General features: G+C 44.8%; 1 protein-coding gene across 5 annotated transcripts in view; it reads left to right on the top strand.

Moving 5' to 3' along the window:
* DLC1 (DLC1 Rho GTPase activating protein) overlaps positions 1–16,859 on the top strand; it is a 370,802-nt gene that overhangs the window by 328,730 nt on the left and 25,213 nt on the right. For 4 of the 5 annotated variants that reach the window (XM_084758087.1, XM_084758086.1, XM_084758088.1 and 1 more), the window contains 2 exons: positions 12,335–12,406; positions 16,559–16,640. In XM_084758087.1, coding sequence (XP_084614213.1) covers positions 12,335–12,406; positions 16,559–16,640 — 154 coding nt within the window. Of the gene's footprint in view, positions 1–3,105; positions 3,300–12,334; positions 12,407–16,558; positions 16,641–16,859 lie in introns of those variants that run through there. The other variant, XM_084758090.1, reaches the window with a different exon arrangement.

Here is a 16,859-nt window from a genome sequence, read left to right as displayed (position 1 = left end):
CGGAGCACAGCAGACACTTTCTCTATCTCCAGCTCTTTTTTGTTTTTGTTTTTGTTTGTTTGTTTGTTTGTTTTTTAATCTTCAAAGTTGCTTTTGGCAAATTGACTTTACTCTCTCGTAAGCTGAATGACACCTTGCTCTAAACAGGCTAGGGGTTCAGGAACCAGGAGCTGATGTTTTTTTTTTCCCTCCTAGCCACAGAATCTAGAATCTGGGTACACGGTCTCCAGCTTAAATTTTGCCCTAAAGTGGCATAGTTTCAGGATTTGCATTCTGTTTTCCCTACTTTTTGTTTGTTTGGATCTGTTTTTTGTGTTGTTGTTGTTGTTTTGAAAAAGGGTTACTCTGTGTGACCTTGGCTGTCCTGGACTCACTTTGTAGACCAGGCTGGCCTCACAGAGAGCCACCTGCTTCTGCCTCCCAAAGTGCTGGGATCACAGGCTTCACCATACCCAGCTCATTTTCCATGCAAATCACTTTAATCTCAACACTCAGGAACCAGAGGCAGGCAGATCTCTGTGAGTTCGAGGCCAGCCTGGTCTACAAACTGCATCCAGGACACCTAAGGCTACACAGAGAGATCCTGTCTTGAAAAATGAAGAGAGAGAGAGATGGATAAACTGTTTCAGATTTTAATATACTGAAGCAATCCAAGGAGTTTTCTTTAATTGTGGAACACATGCAAGGCAGTTGCCTTTGTTCTGTATTGTACTTAAAAGAACAAAGACCAATTAGAACAAGCTAATAGGTGTGTTGTGACCACAGCAAGGTATTACTAAACAAAGTGAGTTTTTAAACTGGCTAGTGTGCCAACTCTTTCTTGGAGAAGTGATGTGGGCCTTAAAGGGGACAAGAGAGATTCATGCAAGACGCTTCCAATCTGAGGCTTGGTGAGGCTCCAAGAGGTAGTTTCAAATGCAAAACTTAGGACTTGGGTTTCCCAGGGTGTCCCTGTGGAGATTTTAAAGCATGGTGCAATGGTTAAATGACAGGGGTATTTTATGAGTTAGTCGAGTAAATACTCAATTTGAAAATATTCAAGGGAGGGTGATTTGGTCCAGAAGAATTGGGGGCATCCAGAGTACAGTGAGTGAAGTGAATGGGGCTCTTTTGAAGAGAGCCTTGTTCTGAACAGGATGGCCTGGTATTGTAAACACGAGTTTCTCATGCTTAGCTCCCTTTCCTAGCAACAGGAAGACGGAAATGAGGCCATGCAAAAAAAAAAAAAGTCCTAAAGGGCTCCAGACAATACTTGATCCACCCTACTGTTCACCCTGTACAGCCACAAGACCTGCAAAAGTAAAAATAACTTCAGATGTTTCCGCTTCCTCTCTGGATATTACCAAACCAGTGCAGACTGATGTCTCCCTGTTGTACAGAGAGCATCAGAAGACAACCTGGCCCAGGTATCCGGACTCCAGGCAAGCCAAACAAAGCAGGGGAAAGGTGGCTATCCTTCTTAATATTTTTACAAGCCAGTGATACAGTGATATGAGCTAAAGTCAGTGCCGGAGAGTGAGGATACTGTCTGACCATAACCTTCCCTCTGAGTCTTGGTGCGCTGGGTTTTTTTAAAAATCTTTTTAAAAATCTTTTTAAACATCCATCTTTAAAAAGACACCCCCACCCACCCTACCCCTGTGTGGCCAAGGTCAAGTTAAAACGCCCAGTTTATGAAGAGTTAATGTCTACCCTGGCCTGAAAAAAAATGCAAGCCCGTGTTCTTCGACAGGACTGTGAAATGAGAAGGAAAGTGGGTTTTGGAACAGACCTTTCACAGGCAGCAGTCTCTATCCCTGACTCTGTCCTTTGCCAATGGAGGGACGCGGAGTTAAGTAGCAGTTGTCTTTGAAGGGACCACGCAGGAGGGTTACAATTTGTTTTATAGGAACATGTTATTGCTGCGGATGTGTGCCATCCATGGTGTTTTCTTTCATTCTCAAGTTATACTAGTCCTCGTTCATCCTTGGGGAATATATTCCAAGTCCCTGGTGAGCTCCTGAAACCATAGACAGCCCCATCCTTATACGGACCGTGATTTTTTTCCCCTTTCATAAATACATTCTTATGATAAAGTTCATAAATTAGACATAGCAAAAGGTTCACAATAGACACAATAAAATAGGACAGTTGCAACAATTAACCATCACAGAAATTATTGAAGACTCTCAAAGTGTTTTGTTTCTGGAGTTTTTTTTCCTTTCCTACTCTGATTTCTTGCAGTTGACTTTGAGGCAGAGGGGGGCCCTACTGTACTGGGACACTCAGCTGGGGAGATCTGTCTGTCAGCCTACCCTGCCTGTCCACACTTCTCCCTTAGGTGGGCCCCTCTGTTATTGTTGAGGATTATGGTGATCAATGATAATGACTTGGAGAGTCTTCCTGGGGACAGTTAATTGCATGTCTCTGCCATGATCTTTTTTGTACTCGCTATTTCTTTTCTGGCCATAATAAGTAGCAGCAGACAGGAAGACACCTCTGCATGTTTAGCTTCTGTGCTATTGCAGACTCTCACAGTCAAGAGTTAGGCTGTTCTAGAATGTTCCAACAGAGCCTTGCAGACACTCCTGTTTCCTCGGGTATCTGTGCTTGTCGGAGAGTGTAATGCGATTGGAGCCAAGCAGATAGAGACAAGAGCTTCTGTCCTTAACCTCTGAGTGTCAGAATACCACACTGAGAAAGTCTAACCTCTCCTGGGACTGGGCAGTGCTTTCTGTGGTGAAGGTCCTGGGAAATTAATTTCTAAGAGAAACGTCGGTTCCATCTCAGTGAAAACAGTCAACTGGCATCTTGCAGAATTTCTGCCTGCTAGGAAGTTAGGCTTTTGGGCACCACAGGTAAACCCTTGCCTTTCAAGCCAAAACAGCAAGAAGCTTTCTCTTCATCAGGCGCCCCTGGTTTTGTTCCCCTCCTTGACTTACGGTTATGATATCGAGTACTTTTTATCCCTCACACCTGCCTCTGCTTGGTAGGATTTTCAGGTCAGCCTCCCCTCGTAGAGGAAAAAGGTAAAGGTAATGGAACTGTGAACTGTACTCTACAAGGCTGGGTGCTCAGGTGTCTTTGACACCTCCCACCCACATCTTGATCTCTCTTGTACGCACAGCCCCGCCCAGCCCCGCCCCGCCTTTGAGCGTCCTGCAGAGAGAACTGGAAGTCACTTCCTGATTCTTGTCACAAAGGCGCCTTCCTTCTCCCGGAGGAGTCTCCAAAGGATGTCAGAGGAACAAAAGTTTTCCACACCCTGGCTCTCCCAGGCTCACCATGCTTAGGAAGCCATGACATGGCCTGTGACCCAGGTAGGGGGTCTGCCCTTGCAGCCACACTGTCTCTGTGTACCCTTTGTTACACTCAGGTGACAAATCCAGGCTATTTTCTCCAAGCTGGATAAGGTGGAGGCCTCCTCGTAGGAGAGAGAGCCAGTGTGCACTGAATTCCCTGTTTCAGAGCAAACCCTATGATGTGGAAAGGGGGTTTTGCGTGACGCTCCAGAATCTGCCAAAGTCACAGCAAGGGAAACTCCGGAACTTTGCAGAGGCATCCTTGAAAGGCCTGTCCCCTGCTGAGGGGCAGCTGCAATCCTTCAGTGTCCAAGGTCACAGCCAGCCCTGTAGCACTGCAGACCCCTTCCTGCTGGTGTGTGTAAACAGACAGGGATAGCCACAAAATAGGGACCTTAACCTGTTTATAGGGAATTTAGTACGTGGACAGGAGTTAAAATTTAACTCTTAAGTTGTGTGTGCTTGGGCTGTGTGTGGGGGGTCCCAAGCAATCTTAAATAAAATTATCTCTTAATTCAGGAAGATGAGACTGTGCTTTTCTTTTCTTTTTTCTTTTTCTTTCTTTTTTTTTTTTTTTCTTATAGTTTGTGTACAGATTTGATTGCGTGAGGTGGTGATATCCCGCTCTTATCTCCCCTGTGTAACTTTGGTCATCAGATCACCAAACACCCAACCCAAACAAAAAACCTGCATGTCAAAGTACATACTTTCAAATAGTATTTGCCATGTTCTGTTTTCATTGGTCTTTGGTAATGCATAGCGACATATTTCATTCCTTTATTGATTTCCTTTCTTTCTTTTCTTTTCTTTTTTTTTTTTTTTTTTTCCTATCCGAAATACCTAAAACAGAGGTGGGACAGAAATGGCTTTTATGACTGCTGCTGCTTTGTTTCGGTTGGATGCCTTGCTATCCTCTTTATCTCTAATTTCAGGTTCAGATAGCATCATTATTATGTTTTATTTTCCTGGAGGACACTGGGGCAAAAAGACTGGATTAGGGAGCTGCCCTTTGCAGAATAGTAAGCTTTGCTGACTTACAGAGAGAAACACCTGATGTGTATGCCAGCCTTTCAGCACAGAGATGGGGCAGCAGACGCTGGGCTTGTAATCGGGTGTTTAGCCTTAAAGGAAACTGTGTAACCTTTTACAAAAGGAAAGCTTTGTAAGACAAGACACTAAAGCTATGTCACTTCCTTTCCTGAAATTGTCTTAATGTATGTAGTCAGCACCCTAAGACCTAATACAAGCCGTTTTCCATAGTAGATAAGTTGAAGTCTTTTAAGTATTTGACACAGAATCCTAGAAGTGCATAAATGTATGTGCATCGATTGAGTGATGGATGGGGGCGGTGACCTAATGTGTGTGTGTGTGTGTGTGTGTGTGTGTGTGTGTTTCCTTTCTTTCTTAATTGCCATTCAGAGTAATGGGCTTTGCAGTGATACTTTCATCACTAACATGAAAGCAGAATGGGATCAGTGGGGTGGGGGTGGGGCTGGCAGAGGTCTACTTTTAATCTCACCCTAGACTGACATGGCTAGGAGCGGTGACATTGCTGCATCGATCCTCAGTCCTGCGCTTCCCTCTTACTTTGACCTCTTCACTCTGGAGCGCAGGTGCCAGTTTTTGATTATCTGGGAGATAACCTACCTGCCATGTATTCCTGTCATTCCTGTCACTAGGGAGCTCGCATCCACCCAGAATGGCGGTGATGTGAGCCGCCCCGCCTTGCCTGGTTTGAGTGGTAAAAGCAGTACTTCGCAAATGCGTGTGCAAAAGGATCCCCAAAGGAAATTTCACTTGATGTGATCTCTGCGTTGCCCGATGTGTCCTCTCAAGCGCTTAATCCTGGGTGTGGGCTTTGCTTTCGGGGTGTCTCCAGGGAGGTTTCCTTCTTTCAGAGGAAAGCTCTTTATCATTAAGTTGTTATCACATCACATGGGGAAGGGAAGGCGGCTTCTTTATTCCCCTCCTTAAATTATTTCTAGGTATATTCTTCCCTAGAAAGCAGTGTATGTATCTCTCTCCGAATCTTCAACAGATGGAGGGGACAGTTAGGAAGAAAAGGCCCCAAGCTGCTGCTTTTTTTAAACTGGAACTCAGAGAGCCTGGTGAGTAACTCAAGTGAGAGCTCCATGCCATGGAATGGGCAAGAAGCTCTCTGGCCTGGAGACACCATCTGGTGCCTCTGAATTTGAGCAGATTATCCAGACTCTGGGGTAGCTCCCTTGTAACAGGAAAGGTCCCACATGAATGCCAGCACCCAGCTCCCTGCCTCCTCAGGAGTTAGAATGTCACTGGAGAAGTAAAATTTTAAAGCACAGCAACAATGTGTGAGTGTGTGTGTGTGTGTGTGTCCAAGAGTTTTCTATAGGCTGGAGAGTTTCCTGTGAAAATTAAACTTAGTTTGGGGTCTATGGCCCCAAGCATAAGCAAACGTTGAGGGTATTATATCCTCTGTACCAGGAACATAGCCTTCATGAATAAATCAAAGCATTGCTTCATTTAAAAACAGTTTATAACGTTTTGGCGATACAAGCGTCAACAAATGTATGCAACCTTGGGAAATACTCCTACAATAGTTTCTAGTTCCAAAACTTTTAGAGGAGTGAGGATTCTGAAAGTTGACAGGAAGAGACTATGCCCTAGAGAAGGGACGGTAGACAGAAAGGAAATAGCACAGGCGAAAGCTTAGAGAGCCTGTAAATGCTATGTGAAGCTTAAGGTCACATGTACATATATAACACACACACACACACACAAACTCACAGTTATAGACATGCATGTGTAGAGCAGCTTAAACTGTAAAATGTGTTTCCCGCTGTGGTTGTTAATCAAAATTAGGATGACTGGGCCCAAAAAACTAAGTCACTAGTTTATACAGTTATTTATTGAGGGACCACAGTGCCACAAAATAGTGTGGCACTTGGGGTGGGGGGTGGGAAGTATCAGCGAACGAAACAGGCGGACTTGGTCCTGGAGCTTATAGAGAGGGCACAGCAAATGTAAACAGCACGTGTTGTGGAAGAAGGAAAAATAAGGAGAGAGGGGTAGGAGGAAGCCAGTGAGGCTGGATCAGTTGAGGGACACTGATGAGGTTTGAGAGGATGGGAGGGGGCCTACGTGGGGAGTGTCCTAAGCAGCCTGACCTTATATGTTCCTGTTAGGACTTTCCACAGGAAACTGAGTCCCAACAGCTCACTTGGGACTTACTAAGCAGCCAGGCCCTGGAAGAGCACTTGAGAAACTGATTCCTGAGATGTGGGCAGAGGGTCATCAGGCCCCCTGAACCCAGAAGATTAGGTGGGCTGTGACCAGCCTTTCCACCTGGCTTCCTGCTTGGCAGGAACTTGGGGCTTTGGTTATCCCTGAAGATAGCTGGCAGCTCCTCTCCTAGGTCAGAAAGTAAAGACTGCGTGAAGGAGAAAATGCAGGCTGGCTTGCCTCACTCAATGCCCCATGGCGGATTTGGGTCTGCCTAAAGCCCAGACTGAGTGATTGCCCTGTCTACCCGAAGCTTCCAGAACATATGCCCTAGATGTTTGGAATTTTCTTCTAGGCACCTGAGGGTAGGAATGCAGCCTAAATGCTCTCAGAATCTTTCCTGTGATTAGATAACATTGGAGTTTAATAAATATTAAGTAAGTATTCTATGTAACTTGGGCCTGGTAGGAATTCACTTTACATAGATAACTCCCGCTAGCCAGCCTTCAGCAGCTGTGTATGTTTAACATTTATTTTTATAATTGTCAAGTGAAAGTTCTTAGTCTGCCTTTGAAGAAATGAAAATATTAATGATTTCTTTTGTCACATTCTTAAGACCAATATACACTTGGTTCTAGTGTACAAAGGCGAGGATTTGGGGGGGTGTACCTGAATTAAGGGGGAAGTTGGCGAGGTGAAGAAAGGGGACATTTATTGGAGTCTGGAGAGAGAACACAGGCTGGGAATAGCCAGGGCGTCCTGGGAACTGAGAGAGTTTGCATTTGGAGGCCTTCAAGAGCTGAAGAGACAGGCAGGGGGTTCAGATTATAACTCAAAGGTGATAGGAAGTTGCTGAACCATTCTTAGCAGAGGTCGGATATAAGGAAATATGTGGTTAGTGGAAACTGGTCTAGGTAGTCCAGGGAACTTGTTGTGAGTGACAGTGGGGATAGGTTTACCTATGAGTTGTTAGATTCAAAGGAAGAATCCAGGACGAAAGGATGTACTAGGCCCTGGAATACAGCAGTGACTAGGGAGTGACTGTTCTTTGGGCAGGTGTTGTCAGTCCTGCCTACACTTACATTGCGTAGAGAGCTTTTCATAAAATAAGGCGGATGGTCTTTGGCACTCGTAGAAAGTCCCCAAGGTAATGCCACCACCATCCAGTGAGAATCACTGTGGTCCCTGATGTTTTACTACTATACTCTCCTTTGTGGGCCCTGAATGCTCCTCCAGTGACCCACCCCATGAGCCCCACCCACGAAGTAGTGGAGGTGCACTGTTAGTAAAGCCATTGTGTTGCTGACCACCTTGACCTAGAGGAGAGCCCGATAAGCTAACCCTTGCTTCTCTTTTAAAGGAATATGTGTAGAGGTGGTAGGGTGGGGGTGGGGTGGGGGGGTGGGGAGGGAGGCAGGGGGGAGTGACTCTTGGTTTGGATTTGAAAGCATACACACCCCTTCCTTGCCTGCTCCTAGCCAGGACAGCTCTGTGTACACATCACCCTTTGCCCACACATCTGTAGCAATCTCTCATTCCTTAGCATGCTGGGAAAGAAGGAACGAAATCCACTGTGGAGACACTGCAGCCCGACTTACACATCTGGGCTGTCAGATCGGCGGAGCTCAGCAGCGGGATGGCTGGCTCAGGGAATGTCAGCAGACTTACTGTTAAAGGATGGTGGGAAAAGAAAGGGTCACCCCAGCCAGCCAGGAAATGTGTAAAGTATGGGCTACGGGCTCCCAGCCATGCACAAATGGTCCCCGCACTCGGTTCATCTCGTGTGCAGAACTATGAATGACCAACAACTAAGCTGCGTCCAAGAAAAATTTCCTGTTTCCTCCTTAACGTATTTGTCTGTTGCCTGCTTTGCAAAACCCTCGTCTACAAGTGTCACTGTGTTGCCATTGTACTTTCAAGTCTCTGGTGGCCTTTCTGTTTTAAAAACATCATCCTTGCTGTTCTCACAACACCATGCACCTGCACTCAAGGGAAAGGTCTCTCTTTAGAGCCAGGTGGAAGCATTCACAATGAGCCATGAACAGGGAGCAATGCTAAGGTGACTGGCTCAAGGGCATCTAGTGTTCTCTGATTTTGTGGCGGGGTGGGGGCTGGGGTGGGGGGATGGGGGTGGGTGGCGGTGGAATGACCATCCTATGTACATCAAAGTACAGCTTTCACACCTCACTCCTCTCCACCATGGGCTCCAGGACCGAACTCGGGTAATCAGACTTGCACAAGAACAATGTTAACCCACCCAGGTACCTCACTGGCTCTTTTTTTAATATCTTAAGCTTTTTTTTCATTGCCCCTTCCCTCCCCCCCACAGGAAAAGCCCACTCTACAGAGAGATTACCATTCTGTGAGTCCCTGTTCCCTCTCTTATCTGGGACATAGGGCTTACTTTTCAGGAGAGGTGGTTGACAACTTCTGTCTGTGTCTTAGGGTCGGTCTCTTATCTTGAGGGTGATATGAGCACGTATTTGGATCAGTGTGAGGAAATGAACTGGTGTGTGGAAGGCTCTAGATCGTCTTGAGCTCCTCAGATCTCACCTGTCTGCCTGGTTTTGGGGTGGTTTTTTTTGTTTGTTTCATTTTGGTTTTGTTTTTTACATCAGTGTTGGGATTTGAACTCAGATCTTCATGCTTGCAGAGTGAATGTTCATACCCACAGAGCCATCTCCCCAGCTCACATCATTTCTTTTCTAGCCAAGTGGCCCTAAAAGTGACTGGGTGGCTTCAACCTTGGGGTTGTATGGGAACATAGCATTTTCTTAATGATGGAAAATAACTGAGACACAAGCCAGCCGTAGACATCTGAATGTTTCTGAAGTTGCACGGGGCCTTAAGTGATTAATGTGTATGGAAAGCACTTGTAATATATAAAGGATTACAGTAATAGATGTAAAGATTGTTTAGGAAAAGTACACCGCCTCCTTCACACCTTTTAACATGAAGCCTCTTTAGTACAGAAATCAAGCACATAGTGTAAACAGGTGTCCAGCTCCGGTGAGCTGGTGCCTAGTGAAGGCCTTTGCATGTGCTCCATCCTGGTGTTCTCTCTGCGTACACCCCATAATGGATAGATGTTTAGAATTTCTAGCGACTTGACACTTTTTCAGTGGAGTAAAAAGAAATAAAACATTACTTATTAACTGTCTGTTACCCAGTGTTCAACAGTCTGTTCTTTGAAAATATTATGTAAGGACAAGGAAACAGTGAGTTATTTTAAATATCTTTTTAAGAGGCCATGAACGTGCGGGGCTGGAGAGATGGCTCAGTGGTTTAGAGTACTTGTTGCGCTTTCAGAAAACCCCCAGTTACATTCCCAGTGCTCAAAATGCTGCCTCACAGACATCTGAAACTCCAGGTCCAGTGATGCAATACCCTCTTCTGACCCCGCCCTGTGCACCTGGCATACACGTGATGCACATATCTACATGCATGTAAAACACCCATACACATAACACACACGCACACACAAACACACACACTGTCATGAATTTCTAAGAAAGCAAGGATGGGTATTTGAGAGGGTTTAGAGGGAAGAAAGGGAAGGGGGAGAAATGATATAATCTCTAAAAATGAAAGATAATTAAAAAATAAAACACTTTTTAAAGACAAGTAGTCTGTAGCCGTCTTTGAGAGACAGGAAGGCTACGCAGAGGGAAAAGTGCGATTTTTTTCAGTCTTCGTGTTTTTTCTTCCTACAATAAATATTCTCCTAGAAACTGTTTTACTATCTTTTTTTTTAACTGTTATTCATTTTCATTCTCTGTGCATTGGTGTTTTGCCTGCATGTGTGTGTATGCGTGAGGGTGTTGGTCCCCTAGAGCTGGAGTTACATACAGTTGTGAGCTGCCATGTGGGTGCTGGGAATTGAACCCGGGTTCCCTGGAGGTGCAGCGCACCCAGGACTTCTTACCAACCATCTCCCCAGCCCCCTGCTTTACAGTCTTGTTTAAAACTTCCTTAATTCCTTATGAAGACAAGACATAGATTAAAAAAAAATGTGTGAGGGCTGGCAGGACGGTTCTGCAGGGGCTTGCAACCGAGGCTGATGATCTGTATGTGGAAATAGAGAAGCGACTTCTACAAACTGTCCTCTGATCTCGACGTGTTACCCCTTAGCACACGTGCGTACACACAAACACAAAATAAATAAATCTAATAATTTTAATTAACAAATTTAATACACGAAAAAGACTGGGCTCCGGTAATTCATATCTGTGTACCATACACAATGCGAGCAGCGAAGCCCCTGTGCATGGAAACCTCTCTCTTGGCTCTTCCCTGTCCGGCCCGGCATCATGTGTTCAGTAATGCTGCTTTTATCTCTGCACCGGATCGATTCACGAAAGCACCATTTACCGTGCTACTTAGTAACAGTCCAGTGTCATCCTCATTTCAGTTTGGGTATTAACTAGCTTGGAAAAAAAAAATCACAGCTTTGTTTTCTCCTTGGTGTGTGCCCAGTAATGATATTCTTACTTGCCTTAATGAATAAAAGTTTTTAAAAAGTTGTTTTTCTTGAAAGGACAAAAAAGCAAAAAGCAAAAGAACTTTTTTTTTTATAGGGGGGAGGGGTAGGAGACCTTCAGTTAGTAGATAAAAGTAGTATGTGTGTATTTATAATAGTGGCCACCAGATTGACCCCTGGGTCAGTGAGGATGGGAATCTGGGATTGATTAAGCAATGTTGCGACATCTATAAAGGAAGCAAATAAACTTTAAAAAGAAAAAAGAAAAAAGAAGGCACTCTAAGGGCCTGACGAAGGTAGGAAGAGGAGTTGAAAGGAATATTCTTTGTGCAAACACAGAAACTAATTAACGGGTCCCAGACCTCCTCTGCGAGTCAGTTTTAACAGGATTGTAAATATGTGCTCGAGTGAGTTTTAACACAGTGTGTCAGTTGCTCTTGGCCTCTCTGTTTATCAATACTATCTACAAGATGTTTAACCACAGGGAAGCAGGGGCCTTTATTAGGCAGTTTCTCCTGCCAAGATGCTGGGAAGCAGTGACTTCATGCCCCCGGTTTCCTGAGGCAGCCTGGGCCTCTCTCCTAGTGATGAATTCCCATTCTCCTCAAGGCTATTAGAACGCCCTGTCCGCTAGTGTCACAAGGGCTGTACCCATTCCCAGCCAAGCTCTACCCGAGTATGTATCTGGTACGTTTCTGTTGACGCAGAAAATAAGAAACCTCTGAAACTGGCTTTCAAATTAGTGGTTCTGCCCCTTCCAGACTCTCACTGGGCATTGTTTTTGGAAGGGTCTCCAGGAGCCGCAGTGCTGAACGGTGCTGCTGGGACCCCCACCTTGGATTTTGTTTATTTCTTTGTTTGTTTGTATTTCTGCAGCCCTAGGGGTCATGTGCATGGACCTTGTACATGGCTATACCACTGAGTTACAACCCCAGCCCTTTCTGTTTGCATCCATTTTATTTATTTATTTATTTATTTATTTATTTTTAAAGGTTTATTTATTTATTATTTATACAGTACTGTGCCTGTATGTGTGTCTGCATGCTAGAAGAAGGCACCAGATCTTATTATAGATGATTATGAGCCACCATATGGTTGCTAGGAATTGAACTCAGGACTTTTTTTTTTTTAAGAACAGCCAGCGCTCTTTACCTCTGAGCCATCCCTCTAGCACCAACATTCATTTTTAAAAGACTGAAATATGTATAAAATGTAAGGCATTTGGTGGGCCTTTTGTTGGTTTGTTTGCCATTGGTATATTTTGTTTCACAGAAGCTATATTTTACTTGTCTGTTAAGAGTCAGTTTATTAATGCAGGAAAACCACATCAGTGATAATGTGGCTAACAAATTTGTCTTCTGTTTGTCTCTAGAAATTGAAGCCAAGGAAGCTTGCGATTGGCTGAGGGTGACTGGTTTCCCCCAGTATGCACAGCTTTATGAAGGTAAGCCAAGAATGCCATCTTATTTTAAGTCAGCACAGCCATGATACTGAGTTCAGGGACAATACTGAGCTAGGGGTTATTTGGAAACATTTTGTTACAATACACACACACACACACACACACACACACACACACACACACACACACACAATTTATCAACAGGGTAAGTACCTAAGACATCCCATTTAGGGCTTAGTGTTCCCAGGTCTCTCACTCTCTGCACACTGCCTAGCTGTGGTCTCTGTCTTTGTTCCATCTGCTGTAGTAGGAAGCTTCTCTGATGACCACTGGGACAGGAACTGATCTGTGAGTCACTAGAAGAAGTCATTTTATTGCTATTTTGTTGTTGTTTGTGGGGTGCTTTCTGTTTACTTGTTTGTTTGTTTGTTTAAGATCGCCAGTATTTGGTTTTACCCAAGGTCCCCGGGCTCTCTAGTGTCAGATTCTTGGCCACCCAAGCAGTGTCAGGTATGGTTCCATCTCGTGGAGTGGGTCTTAAGTCAACCAGCTCTTGGCTGGTTCCTCCCACAAGCTTCGTGCCACCATTGGCCTAGCATCTCTTGCAGGCAGGAGCACCATTGTAGATCAAGGGGTTTGTGGCTAGACAGGCTTGACTTTTTCTCTGTTGGTCATGCATAGAGTACCTTCTTGAACCAAAGATGCTAGAATGTAGGGACGAAGGCTCTCATTTTATAGAAACGTTTTCAAGTGAAGCAAGGTGAGTTGCCGAGTGATTCCTAACCTGTGATAAGTATTCTTCCTTCTGGCAGTACTTGGGATTATTTATTTTCACATCCTGAAATAGCTTACTGTTGCTTTCACAGCATATCTACAATTTCTTTTTCTTTTATTTTGGTTGTCAACACTATACTTAACACAGTGAAGCTGCTTTACCCCCACACCTCACTCCCTAACACCACCACAGCTTCTAGCCTGTTAAAGGGCTTTCTTCAGAGGTGGAAGCAGGAACAGCATTCGTTGCTTTCCTAATTCACAGCTCTCTTGGAGATGGAGAAGGATAATTGGATTTGCAGTGGCTGGACTTTTGGTTTCTTCCTTAAGAATTAAATTGCCTTCAGTTACATCCTTTTGGGATGTTGATTTGCTACTGGGTGGCGCCTTCTTGCACCTGTTGGTTTTGGTAAATCCAATTTCCAGCCCCCCTGTCTTACTTTCACAGTCCTAAAATGCAGGCTCCATTTTCCTGGTTGATACCTGGGGACTCCTGCCCCAGTCATTTGCCGCATAAGCTGACCCTGGGATGTGCCCTGCCATGTTCTGGCTGAGCATTTCCCACCTCATCCTGCCCCTGTGCCAGATGAACAAGCCACACACAGTCACAGGCATAACAGCCCTCAGATCCCTCGTCTTCTGGTTAGCTTCTTTTGGTACCTGGCTGTCTGCATTTCCTGCCTCTAAACACAAGCTGGAAGTTGGGTTCAGACCATTTCCTGGGCAGGGTGTGGTGGTGCACGCCTTTAATCCCAGCATTCGGGAGGCAGAGGCAGGCAGTTCTCTGTGAGTTCGAGGCCAGCCTGGTCTACAAAGCAAATTCCAAGAAGACCAGGGTTGTTACACATAGAAACCCTGTCTTGCGGGGGGGGGGGGGGGGGTGATCCTTTAGAAAACAATCTGAGCAAGTAAAAGTGAATTCTTGAATTCCTCACAGTCATCACTGGATTGTTTTGTTGTTGTTGTTGTTTTAATTTAAAAATTTGGATCAGGAAGTTAGAAGTGGCTAAAATAGCATGATTTTTCACATAGACTTACCAGGCAAGGAGGATGGGCTATGAGCTCTTGGTACTGTTCAGTAGTTTGCATTCCAATGCACTGTTAGCCTTCTCTGTGTGGTCACTATGACAGCGTCACCACCCACCCCTTGTCTACTGATGAAGAAATGTAAGCGCACAATGCTAAATTCCATTGGTATCTTCACTGGTCGCTGAGCTGTAACTATGCCCTTCCTCAGTCTGCATAGATTATGAGTCAGGGTAAGAGTAATCTAACTCTTGCCTCCAGAAGACAAGAGCAGATGGCAAACTAATACTGAGATAGCTTTCACAATTGTTTTTGAAAAGATGCTGTAAATGTTATCTCTAGAAACTGCATGCTTAGCCGGACAGTGGTGGCTCATGCCTTTAATCCCAGCAGAGGCAAGTGGGTCGCTGTGAGTTCGAGGCCAGCCTGGTCTACAAAGTGAGTCCAGGATAGCCAGGGCCATTACACAGAGAAACTTTGTCTCAGAAAAACCAAAAGACAGAAAAGAAACAGCATGCTGAAGGAATACTGAGTTCTGTATTATTCTGTAAAATCAGTGACTGTGAGTTAGAAACTGTTGAAAGTCTACTCATCAACTCGGGAACAAGGAAGGGCATGACTAGTGAGCTACAGCTCCCAACCCTCGCCGTGCCACCCATCCCAGCTGTAGCATTTTCATCTTTGAAGCCAAAGAGCATTGTGTAGAAGGAGAAGGAGGAGGAGGAGGAAGATGATGATGGTGATGATGATGATAGAGGTGGTGATGGTGATGATGATGCTGGTATGATGGTCCTTTTGGGATGATGGCTTCTGCACCTTGGTGACCCACAACAGACTCATGATTCTTGCTGTGTGTGCCTTCTTTTGGGAAGGCCATTTGCCAACATTAATAGCTGAACTGCATAGGAGGATAACTTGCTTTTACCCAGTGAAGTTTCAGAGCTGTTTTCATGTTTCCATGGTGCCTGGGTATATTTATCCACACTCTGTAATTATGGTCGGTCTGAAACCTCTACATATGTACCATGTTGGCTTGAAATTTATAGAGACCTACCTGCCTCTGCTGTGATGAAAAGCATGTACCATCATGTCTGAAGGGATTTTTAAATTTTTTTTTAAATTTTTTAAACCTAGAAACCCGCTGGGTGGTGGTGGTGGCGCACACCTTTAATTCCAGCACTTGGGAAGCAGAGGCAGGAGCGTCTCTATGATTTCAGCCTGGTTTATAGAGCGAGTTCCAGGACAGCCAGGGCTACCAGAAGCCCTGTCTTGGAGGGAGGGGGGAATTCAAAACCTGGAACCCAAGAAGATATTTAATTTTTTTTCAATTGACGCATCATGTGTGTGTGTGTGTGCATGGCATACCATTATATTACATGGATATAACATGAGGTAATCAGGGCAGAGGTAATTGGCATAGCTGTCATCCCAAATATTTACTATTTCTTTGTCTGGGGGAGCATTCATTATCCTCTCTCTACTAGCCATTTTGAAAAAGACAGTCATGATCACTCAAAGGTGTCTTAGTAACACACCATGACATAAGAAATTATTCCTCCAGCAACTTCCTGTCTGCACCGTGTAAGCACCTTTTCTCCACCCCTCCCTCCCGCTGTAGACCTACCTCCATATTCCCTGGCTTGTAGCCTCTATTTCACTCTCTTTGAGAATCCTTTTATGCAGTAAGGAAGGGGGAACTTCTTCCCAGCTTTCTGGCTGTTAAAAGTGGTCCATTGTTCTGAGAGAACTGGACCCTTACAGATGTGAGGGGTGGGGGGAGCTTAGGTGCTATTGTTTTACAGTAACTTTGTAGTTAGTCCTTTGTTTAACTGGGAGTTACAAACCCCTTGGTCGCCATACGGAAATGCTAATATTTGTTTTAAAATAGCATATCTTGAATTCTCTGCGTTGTATCCTATCATGTAAATGGGCCAGTCCCTCCAGCTGCCCTCTGCAATTGTTCCCTGAATCTTTCCAGGCCTGAGTTCTGTTTTGTTTTTGCTTTTGCTTTTGTTTTTCCTTTGGCCCCCTTCCCTGATGACATGTGAGCAAGGACATTTTGTTTTTAAAGCCACATTACAAAGGAGACTCCTTCCTGGATTCATTCTGGCTTAAATTATAATTTACAGTAAGGCATTTACCTCCCGCTAATTGATTTGAAGGAGGAAAGTGTGTTGAACCACTTCTGCCGGCAGAGAAGCAACTGTGGAGTTTGTAAACTGCTTGAGAGCTGGTTTAGACGCCGCGTGGTGTTGTTATAAGCGGCCTCCAGTGCCCACGTAGCTTGCTAGGGAGGGAGGAGCTGTGAGCAATAGACACTCAGCCAAAAGAGGCTGATTTGTCAAGATCTAGGCACTGCCTCAAGCAATGAACTTGTTTTTATTTTTCTTACAGATCTCCTGTTCCCTATTGATATTTCCCTGGTCAAGAGAGAACATGATTTCTTGGACAGAGATGCCATCGAAGCTCTCTGCAGGTAAACGGACATTTTCCTTTCCTTTAAAAACATGATACTTCAATCTCAATCCATGGGAGGCAAAGGCAGGCGAATCTGAGTTTAAAACCAGCCTGGTCTACAGAGTGAGTTCCAGGGCTACACAGAGAGACCCTGTCTCAGGGAAAAAAGAAAAAAGAAAAAAAAAAAGCGATACTCATCTCTCAGCCTTGTTTGCTTGTATTGAATCCACACGAAATC

This window comes from Acomys minous (genome assembly GCF_964271855.1).
Source record: "Acomys minous genome assembly, chromosome: 15".
In the NCBI taxonomy this organism is placed as follows: Eukaryota; Metazoa; Chordata; class Mammalia; order Rodentia; family Muridae; genus Acomys; species Acomys minous.
The sequence above is the reverse complement of the archived record's forward strand: the minus strand, read 5'-3'. Positions and strand labels throughout refer to the sequence as shown.